This window comes from Musa acuminata, chromosome BXJ1-10 (genome assembly GCF_036884655.1).
Source record: "Musa acuminata AAA Group cultivar baxijiao chromosome BXJ1-10, Cavendish_Baxijiao_AAA, whole genome shotgun sequence".
NCBI lineage: Eukaryota > Viridiplantae > Streptophyta > Magnoliopsida > Zingiberales > Musaceae > Musa > Musa acuminata.
This window is the reverse complement of record NC_088336.1, coordinates 7,443,753-7,455,000: the sequence shown is the minus strand read 5'-3', so window position 1 is coordinate 7,455,000 and position 11,248 is coordinate 7,443,753. Positions and strand designations below refer to the sequence as shown.

The 11,248-nt window shown below is 33.5% G+C and overlaps 1 protein-coding gene across 2 annotated transcripts in view; it reads right to left on the bottom strand.

Annotated features, from left to right (window-relative positions):
• Positions 1–2,740, bottom strand: part of LOC103999834 (uncharacterized) — a 4,661-nt gene extending 1,921 nt beyond the window's left edge. For both annotated transcript variants that reach the window (XM_009421705.3, XM_009421704.3), the window contains exons 1-4: positions 2,065–2,740; positions 1,700–1,803; positions 1,070–1,246; positions 1–622 (exon numbers count right to left, since the gene is read on the bottom strand). The exon at positions 1–622 is cut by the window's left edge and continues 1,225 nt beyond it. In XM_009421705.3, the coding sequence (XP_009419980.2) occupies positions 1–622; positions 1,070–1,246; positions 1,700–1,803; positions 2,065–2,222 (1,061 nt within the window). In that variant the 5' untranslated portion in view covers positions 2,223–2,740. The remainder of the gene's footprint in view (positions 623–1,069; positions 1,247–1,699; positions 1,804–2,064) is intronic.
• Between the last annotated feature and the right edge of the window lie 8,508 nt (positions 2,741–11,248).

Genomic DNA, 11,248 nt, shown 5'->3' with positions numbered 1-11,248 from the left:
TTTTTGGAAGAAAATAATTCATCCCAAATCACCAGCAGATCGTCAAGGCAAAACTCCCGTCCGTATAGAACACGCAACCATCGGAGGGCGAAGTATTGAGGTTCCACCCCAAGCTCAACAAGGTGGGCATGAAGAGAATGATCCACAATGGACAGCAAATGATACAATGCCGATGAGGCCTCAATGACAGGAGGTAAATTTGTGCTGGATCCAACTACAGGAGAGAAAAAACTTGCCATGGCTAGCACACCTTGGGCTCCATCCATTAAATAATCGAGCATGCAATACGCATCATGTTCCATAAATCTTTCAGACAAGATAACTCCCAACTCACCTTCTGCTCCATAAGAATCACTCAGCAAAAATATTTCCCTCGTATGAGGATCAAGTTCGCCTACACTAAGGCCATTGCTCACTTTGTAAGGATTATTCTCAATTTCGATTCCAGAGTCCCAGTTTCTAATCCTTCTACTTCTGTAATTGGAGATCATATCACTTTCTGGCAAGATGATGCCATCAAATTCATCATTAAAACAATCTTCATGGAGTTTTTGTACTTGAATTAGGTGATCCAAATCAACATGAAGCACATATACCAGAGGCGCCAATAGTTCATGCATTCCTGTAACAAAACAGTAGTTTCAGTGGCTTCGCCAAGGACCATATGAAAGATAACTGTGAAGGAAAAGTCCCATCTTCGCTATTGGCATATAATAGTTCAGAAACTCTTGTAAAATTTTGCATGTCCATTTTGTCATGTCATGTCATGTTTTGCCGTTAACTCAAGGCAATAAAATTAAATCCAAAAAGGCTGTTAACGATAAATTTATGTAACCAACATCGTCAATTTGCTAACTGTAATTCAGGTTCTATTTACTGAGAACCTAAAGTTACAAGTGAGTTCTTTCAGGCCAAACAAAAAGCACAAAAGCACAATGAACTTCCATTTTTCAGTAGGATAATAATTCTATTCTTTAAATTTTTCCTAGAATTACATGGGCTATTTATCAGAGAGTGCACAATGAAATAGATGACAGATTAGCCTTAAAATTAAAATTCATATACTGACCTTGTCGATATCCATGCTCGGGATGTTGGAGACACCATAACAACAATATTCTTCTTAGCATAGCCTGGCATGTAGGTGTGTGAAAGTAGCCACTATGTTCAGGATATAACCTGGACAGATCTTGGTCGACCATTCTTCCCAATTCAGCATAACTGAAGAACCGACCCCAAGTGCTATCTGTAGGAAGTAGATCAGACAATATGAAATTGCAAGATTCAAAAGCAAAATCTTAAATGCAGTGAACTAATTGCAAGATATTTTCAGTTAATGGGCTTCATCGATCTTAAATGAAATTGCTTGATTCATATCAACAAAATATAAATTGGACCAAAATGAACCATTCTGATGCTCGAGTTATAGTCAACAAACATACAAGAGAATATATCTCCCAAATCTCATTGGAATTTATTTTTATTGGGGAGTCCTAAAATCATGAAGGTTACTTTGGAAGCTAATATAAATACATGAAGGACCATCACACCCAACTTTACATAATCAACCACTGGAAATTCTGAAATCAACCATATAATAATAGGTAACAAACTTAAGGAATACTGTGAACAAGGCTTGTAGTTGATATAGAAAAAAATTAGATTTCCCCCACAAGTACAACTCGGAAGGAAAGCATACCTGGATTTTGTGATAGAGGATTATCCACGGTAAGATCAGGAGATGCATCCCCATCTTTTGGAGGATGATGATCCATGAGAAGGCGCCGCCTCAGAGTTGCATATCTGTGAACTTAGAGAGTTAGCCAAGAGATAGATTGTAGGCATGGTAATAGTTCACAAAAGTAACTAACAACAGATCAGAAATCCAAGCACTAAATCGAAAGACGGTTTAAATTATCCATCTAAGATTTGAAAATAGCATTATAAGAAGAATATCAAATCCACAAGTTGAAAAGAGCTATTTTTCCTACAACAGATGAAGCAAAAGAAAAAGGCAACAATACATCGAACAACATGGAAGCTTCGATTTGGATCTAATCTCACCTCCTTCGGGTGTCTGCGGTGACGCGCCGGAGATCATCAATCGAGGCCGACGGCGAGCTCGGCAGTATTCCAAGATCAACACGCCACCGGACGCCCCGTAGATTAGAGAATCTCTTCTGTGGCGTCGATGAGGCCTCGGGAACCGACGCTGAGCTCATGGTCTTCCTCTGATTCCCCCAGCACTCAGCCAGCGGATCCAAACTTCAAGAGATTAAGAAAAAAAAAAAACGAGGGGGAACAAAGGCGCGCCCGCCTTTGTGACGCGATCAACGTCCTCCCGGAGAGAGACACGCGAAAACTGGACGACCGATGGGTAGAAGAAACAAGGGCGGATTTTGCGGCGTGGGGAGGATGAAGAGCTCGGTGACGGGGTATCGAGGACGAGGAAAGGCGAGATCCTTGGGGGGAGATGAAAATCTGGAGGATTGGTCTGGCATCAAAGTTGGGTGTTTTAGAGGCCAGGGGAGGAGGTATCAGAGGTCAGGAGAAGGGAGGGGAAAGGGCAGGCAATCGAGAGGCTTTGTCTCCATTGGCCCTGTGGAGGAAAAGAGTGCTGCCATTGACGAGTTTCTGCTCTCTTCTCTCTCCCATTATTTTTGGCTCGTTAAGGAAAGAGAGGAGGATAAGGAAAGAGAGAGTCTGTTGAGAGAAATCAGAAGGAGTCGTATTTCCTTCGCACTCGAGTCAGTGGATGGTCGGTCCCAATTACCAATAGCTATCGTCCTAAACCTAAAATTACACACCAAGCCAAAAAGAGAACAGAAGTGGGACCCCCTCCCCACCACCACCACCACCTATTGGATTCAGTTTCCTTGGAACATAAACTATTAGTTATGATGATTTCATAAAGAAAAGAAAAAGTTACATAAACTTGATGTTGTTCTTTGTCTGTAAAACTTTATATATATATATATATATATATATATATATATATATATATATATATATATATATATATATATATATATATATATATATATATATATTTCTAATTAATATTTATATTAAAAAAAATTAAACTATGATAAAATTATTTAGTTCCACTAAGGAGTATGGAAACCAAGAACTCATAAGTCCGTCAGATCATGCGGGTATGCTCATCGTTCACAAAGTGTTTTTTATCCTTAGAGGTGTCTTTTGAAGTTCACAAACGAATAATCATGCGGGTATGCTCATTGTTCAAAATAGATAATTTCTCACGAATCTACGGGTCACATCAATAATTTATCAATCAAATAATCTCATATTAAATTATTATATTATATTATTTATTATTGACTTTCAATTGATCCACATTAGTGTTTGTGTCATTGGACGAATAAAATGACATAGAACAATGTGCCACATCTTTTTCATCATATAAAGACACCAATAATTGAGGTGGAACGAGTTATGCCACATTGTGAAGTCGAGTCAGACTTGGTGTCTCGGTGGAACTCCCACGTCAAGATAAAATGACGTTGGCGGAGTTAGAACCAACCATGTCCTATGCCTTGAAATTAACCTAACTTGGGGTTTTCGACCACTACCCAATCTAATTGAGCTAGCTTTTTGTTTATCAAATTGATACAAAAATAATTGAATGAAAATTCTCTCTCTCTCTCTCTCTCTCGCTCTCTCTCTCTCTGTGGAGCTTTCGGGTGATGTTACCTATATACTTTATTATTTCTCACGTGCAAACATCCTTTTCTATGACCAAAAAGCAACCCCAACCCCACACCTAATATTGCCAAAGGAGAAGGCATCAATGTGGAGGATGTGTTACGCCAAGTATTAATATATTAATATCCACCGTCATCCAAGTTTTTAATCCAAATCTTAAATTACATATATAACCCCCTACTGTGTTTTTCATATTTATTCTTCTCATTTTAAGTTTTGCTTTTGTATGTATTATATATTCCCTATATATATATATATATATATGTATGTCATTTAGTTAACCTCCGTTAGCTACTGTAAATTGAAACTCCAATTTATAGTAATAACCTTTTAATAATTTTCGATATTTTTATATATTATTAATTATATTTATTTAACTTATTAATTTATATATGTATAAATTACATTAAAAATAAAATATGCAGAATTTGCAAAGATAAAAAATGCAGGTAATATCTAATTCAAGAAAATGTTGAGGACAACAATGGACATAAATCTCGTAGAGGCCACCAACCATTTTCTTCTTCTTGGCAGACAATGATTTGTCCTATGGATGGCCCACCTAATTCCTTTATGTATGATGAACAATACAAAGAAGTGGAGCATTGTGATTGGACAAAGATAGAGCCAAAGTTAAATGATGATGCCCACACCACGCAATTGATGTTTCTTATCAATGAGATTGGTGTTGCTGGGATGCATACATCCATCAGCTTAATTGTTCAATATATATATATATATATATATATATATATATATATATATATATATATATATATATATATATATATATATATTCCACTGGGCCATGTGGATATAAATCTAAAATAAAGAACATATATTTCTAACACAAAATAAAAATATGGGAGAATATCTTGTACGTACCATATAATATTTTCCTACTTAAATCCATATAAAGTCATGGAGTCACAATAATATAATTCAATTATTATTATTTTTATCGTTTCATTATTGATTTGAGCAGGGACCATGTTACAAACTTACCCATCGTCGATCTTCATACAGGTTGATGTCGAAATAATCGTTAGAGTATCCTTCAACTATCGAGTGATCACTTGAATCTCTTTCTTGATTACATTATTATTATTATTTTTTGCTTATGTAGACTTAAACTAAGTCAGATTGATCTAGTCGATATCTTGAATCAATTGAATGGTAGAATATATTTTAAATTATCCATTATGATTGTAATCAAATCAAATGATATTTCATCATGGATCTATGCTCTTATAGAGTTCAAAGGATTCGACCCTATAACTTCATTCCTTTTGTTAATACATTCAAATTTCTTTAGTCATTTTTTTTCTATTTTTTTTTCTAACATGGTATCTGAGCCTTCTCCCTTACGAATATAGGAGAGAAACATATTAATACATTCAAATTTTTTTAGTAATTTTTTTTCTATCTCTTTTCTAACACCTTTATCCATGAGACATCACAACTTTCATGCCAAGAAATAAGTAAAATAAGATAAAATAAATAAATTTTCAATGTCCAACGTATGTGAATAATTATAGATGTTGATCCTCCCTCCCACCACCATCCCAATCATGGAGTTACATCATGTATCTCGTGCGTTCTCTAACAAATACAATAATTCAACTAAAGAACAAGATTGGATGCTAAGTCGGTGTGGCATGAATTGTTTGCGTGTAGCACATGAAAAGTATACAATGCCCCTTAATATATATGTTTCAATTGCAATAAAAACACGATCAATTTTCACATGATTCCTTGATTGCTATTTTGAACTATCCGATTAGCATTTCTAGTGTCAGATGAAATGGGCTTACGAAATCACTAGTCTACATCAAAATTCTTGGATTTTTTTTTATTTATGCAGCCCTCAAAATAACTTCTCTTTGCTAATATTGTAGAATGCAACAATCAATAAATAAAATTATATTAGATAAAAACTATTATATATAATACAAAAAAAATTTATGCTAATATTGAAATCAAATAACATTATATCGATTTTACGATGCATGACTTTGGATATCATTTGAAAAAGATCTCTACGTGATCTGTCACTATATTTAGAATGAAAACTATTGTTAATATGTAAGGATAACTAGACTCTCGTTCTCCTCTTTTTTCTATTGAGATTGAGAGAGAAACTATAATCTCTCAACCGTGTCCTTTATGAGATGAGTTATGAGGTCTTGTCTATTTATAGATGAGAACAGAGGGTCTAGGATAAGTTATTAGGAGAATTTCTCCCATCAAAAAATTTTATTTTAATATAATTTTTTTTTATTGGCCAATATCTATCATTAGAATCTAATTAGTTCTATTATATATCTTATCTAATTATAAAGGATCACATAATCTAACGATCTATTTTAAAAAAATTATCCTTGTGTGAAAACCATGAAACAATCTAATGTTTCAAGTCACAAGATTATGCGAAGCATACCATTGTCCACGTATGGCACACAAAATCCTATTGACTCCACCGTTTATGCTGTCATTAAATTATCTAGTGGGTCTTTCTCAAACACCACATATAATTGTGCATATAAAGTTGATGCGGGTGTTTTTCTTCTTCTTTATTGAGACCATTGAATCTTCATTTTGATAATTAAATCAATCAATAATGTTATGATCTAATCTGTGTTTTGAGTGACATAGGATTAACTTCGATCAAGAAAGATAATTAAAATAGAAAGAATCAATATTGGGCCGGAGTGGAACATGTCAAAAGATTAGACGTCGAGGTGGAGGATCGATCGACGTGTCGACAAAAAATTTTGTGCCATGAGTTCGAGCATCGGGCCTAGATGAGTAGACATTACGCTAAGGAGATCAGAGTTGCGGAGGTCAACATATCGATTTGGCAAGAGGCCACAAAAAAAGATAAAGCGCCGATGAAGCAATGATATGCTGGACAATATGTGATTAATGCCCTGTAATAATTATCTAGATCGAAGTAGTTTTAGTTATAATTGGGTTAGTTTAGAATATAATTAGGCCAACTCAATTAGGGGCCAATTGGACCCAAAGTGAGATTGTTTGGGCCAAAAGAAAGGCTTATTTAGTGACCCAAAAGTTGAGTCAAGCGGTGGCATAGCTAGTGGTTTAGCCTCCGAGACACAATCTCCAAGACTGTGTTAGGCGGTAGTATCGCTAAATTGGGCGATGGTATTGCCTAGTGTTAAGCATTAGTACTATTAGTCTAGGTAGTGGTATCGTCAGATTGGGCGATGGTACCACTCAGTGTCAATGTTGTAGCGGTGGTACCGCCCAACACAGGTGATGGTATCATCATAAATAGGAAAACTTGGGATGAGACTTTTTTTGCTCCAATTTTGAAGTCATTTGAGGTCTATAAATACCCTAGCTATTCTTGCATGGAAAAGAAAGAATTTGAGCAGAAAGGGATTGTTATTCTGAGTTGACAAAGTGCTAAGTATCCTCATTCTCTTTAAGTTTCGAGCTTAGTCTAAGAAAGGTATGAGACTTATAAGGGTTATCTCCTAAACCTGTAAAAAGGAGAAAGGGTTATAAGAGGGTAGTTGGTCTTCGCTCATTGAAGGAAGACTGGTAGTGGAAGTCGGTGGTCTCTAGTAAAGAGGAATCAAGAGTGGATGTAGGTCACGATGACCAAACTACTATAAAAATCTAGTTTACATTTACTTTAACCTTTTCATTTTAATTGCAAACTGATTTCTTACTTTCACTACATTTACAAATGTGTTTCAAGTTAACATCTTTCCGATAACGATTTTCATCAAACGTACGAAGTTTTAAAATCGACGTTTTAATCATAAGCAATAATTCACCCCCCTAGTGCCGACTCGATCCTAACAGTTGGTATCAGAGCCACATTTTTCTCATTTGGTTTAACACCTAAGAGAAATAACTTTTATCAGATTTCAAGATGGTCACTCTATCATTCATCCTCCTATATTCAATGGGACGGACTACACTTATTGAAAAACTCGGATGAGAGTTTTCTTGCATTCTTTGAACTTTGATTTATGGAATATCATTGAACTTGGTTTTTAAACCCCCTCTAAACATATGAATGAATGGAATGACTTAAAAAAAAAATTTATTTTTCTTGAATGCTAATGCGATGAATACTTTGTTTTGTGCCTTAGACAAAAACGAATTTAATCGGGTTTCTATTTACGAAATCGTGCATGACATTTGACACACTTTTGAAATCATACATGAAGGTACTAGTAGAGTTAAAGATTTGAAAATTAATCTTTTGATGCATGATTTTGAATTATTTGGAATGAAGTTTTGTGATCTCTTTCTAAAGTTCTTTTGAATTTTAAACTTGTTAATGAAGTTTTATAATCTCTTTCTAAACATTGGGATTCGAAAGTAACATCAATACAAGAGTCAAAGAACTTAAACAATTTTTCGATTGAATAACTTATTAGATCTTTGACATATGAAATGATGTGCAAGACATATGATAAACTTAATGAACATAAGAATAATATTCCAAAGAACAGGAAGGATTTGACACTTAGAACTCAAGAAGACCACTCGAGTAAAAGCTCGATGATGACTTTGAACTCTTAACAATAAAACTTAAAAAGTTCATAAAATAAGAATCAAAGAATAAAAATAAACTTTAAAAGAACACAAATACTTGCTATGAACACAAGAAGTTGGGGCACTCTAAAAATGAGTATATAAAACTGAACAAGAAGTTGTCAAAGAAGAAGGAAGCACTCAAGGACAAATCAAGCGCATCCAAAGATGAGGAGTAAACCAACAAAGACAATGTGGCCTTTCACAATGAGGTATGTAACTCACCCGAAATGCATTTACTTTACTATGAAATTACTTAGTGCTTTTATGTTTTGATTAGTTTTAAAAATATATATTTTATCATGATAATTACATGTTTTATGATAAAAGGATAAAAATATTAAAATTAAATGTAATGCTTATACACCAAATAAGATTAGATTAATTCTATACATGTTTTAAGAAATAATAATGTATATCTTGATGTTTTTATACTATTTTTTTTATTATAAATGATGATGCATGGCTTTTGTATGGAAGATTAAGCATGAAGAGTTAGATTCACTTAATCATTTTGATTGAAAATATATTACTATAAAAAAATAAAATAATTTTGATTGAAAATACTTTATGAATAATGAAATCATGCTTGATGATTTAATTATGCATGATAATTTGAAGTAATAATGATTTTTATGATTTATGGTTTATTGATCTTGATGATTTCTATGATGAAATTTGCTCTTTCAATTTTTAACAATGATGCATGTTTTAATTTGACGTAAAAAAACTTGAGCATGCTTATATGAAATCAAATCACTTAAATTGAAACAAAAAGGGAAGAATGTATGTTTCTTGAAAATATCTCTAAAGTTTTTTTAAATTTTTTAATAAGTAATTCTTAGTGATAAATCTATTTTATGTTATCTCTTAAATTAAGAAAAGTGATTTGTATGATAAGTTTGAAGTTGAAAAATTGAATTTGAATGAATAACTTCTTGAGCTATCTTTTATGAAAATTAAAATATTTTCTATCTTTTATGATTCATTCTTATCATTTACTAAAGAAGAGATTTATGTAAAACATGTTATATGTTGAAGACTTGAAACCATGTTTTAGTATCATGCATACCCAAGTAATGCTAATTTGAAAATTTATTGATTTGATATCATGCCTAAAGTGATAACGATGATGAGTTGGTATTTCTTACAAGGAAATTTTATGGATTGAGATTTATTTTTTATCCAAATCATGGTCTTGATTTCTCGATATTTGATACTTAGATCTTTCTATGAATCAATATCTTGATTTGAACTCCCATGGTTCTTTTCGTTATTTGAGTCATCCAAAAAGAATCATAATTTTTCTCTTAATTTTTCGATATTCATAATTTAAAATTTGGTTTATGACTATCTTGTATTCATGAAGTGTATATCTCATTACCCAATTAATTTTTCTTGATATTCTTCATGTGATGATATGAAATTATGCATGAAATACTCATGATTTTTTGATGAATGGTAGGATGTAATATAATTTGACATTTTGATATCATCATGATTTAAAATTTTTATGATTTGGAATGATGCATGCAATACTTATGATTTTTTGATGAAATGATGTGAAAGTTAACAATTATCATTTTTTAAAATAATACCTTATTTCAATATGCCATATTGAAATAAGATTGATACTTTATCCTTGTGAAATTGATATACGGGGAAAAGAATTATAATATTATATTTTTCTCTTCTTTTTGACAATAACAAAAGGAGAGAAAAATTGCTAGCTTGTACATTTCAAAGCGAAGTAAAGAACTTGCTAGTTTGCACATTTCAATGAGAAAAACTTGTTAGAAAGCAAAATTGCTAGCATGCACTTCTCAAAAGAGAAATAGAGTTTGCTATCTTGAACATCACCAAGAATTGCTAGTTTACGATCTCAAGAGAAGCAAAAATGCTATCTTGCCTATCTCAAGAATCAAAACTTACAAACTTGCATATCTTAAAAATCTCAAGAACTTATATATTTCAAAAACTTGCTGGATGCACTTCTTTTTTTTTGTTGATGATAAAGGTGGAGAAGTATTGATGATAATTTGAATCATGTGTGGTATGATATATTTTTATATTTTCAAACATTATATAATTTTCTGAATTTAAATGTTATATCAATACGATAGATTGATAGGGGAATGTTAACTCTATCATCAATTAGTTGTCATCATTAAAAAGGGAGAGATTGTTGAATCTTTGATTTTGATGATGAAACCAATGATAATGTTATGATCTAATCTACGTTTTGAGTGATGCGGGACTAGCTTCGATCAAGAAATACAATTAAAGCAGGAGGAATCAATGTTAGGCCTGAGTGGAACATGTCAAAAGATTGGACGTCGAGCCGGAGGATCGGTCGACATGTCGACAAAAGGTTTCGTGCCATGAGTTCGAGCATCGGGCCTAGAAAAACATACATTGTACTAGGGAGATCGGAGTTGCGGAGGTCAACATGCCGATTGGACAAAAGGCCACAAAAGAGGACGATGCGTTGAAAGATTGGATAAAACACCAAAGAACCAATGACATGCCGGACAACATGTGATTAATGCTTTGTAATAATTATCTAGATCGAAGTAGTTTTAGTTGTAATTGGGTTGATTTAGAATGTAATTAGACAAACTTAATTAGGGGCCAATTGGGCTCAAAGTGGGGTTATTTTGGGCTAAGAGAAGAGCTCATTCAGTGACCCAAAAGTTGGGTCAAGCGATGCCGTTGCTAATGGCTCAGTCTCCAAGACACAATCTCCAAAACAATGTCAAGTGGTAATACTGCCAGATTGAGCGATGGTACCACCAAATGTTAGACATTAGTACCGCTAGACTAGGCGGTGGTACCTAGTCTAGCGGTACCATCCAATGTCAATGCTACAAGCAGTGGTACCACCCAACACAGGCGATGATACCGCTAGAACCTAGGAAACCCGGAATGAGACCTTTTTTGTTTCAAA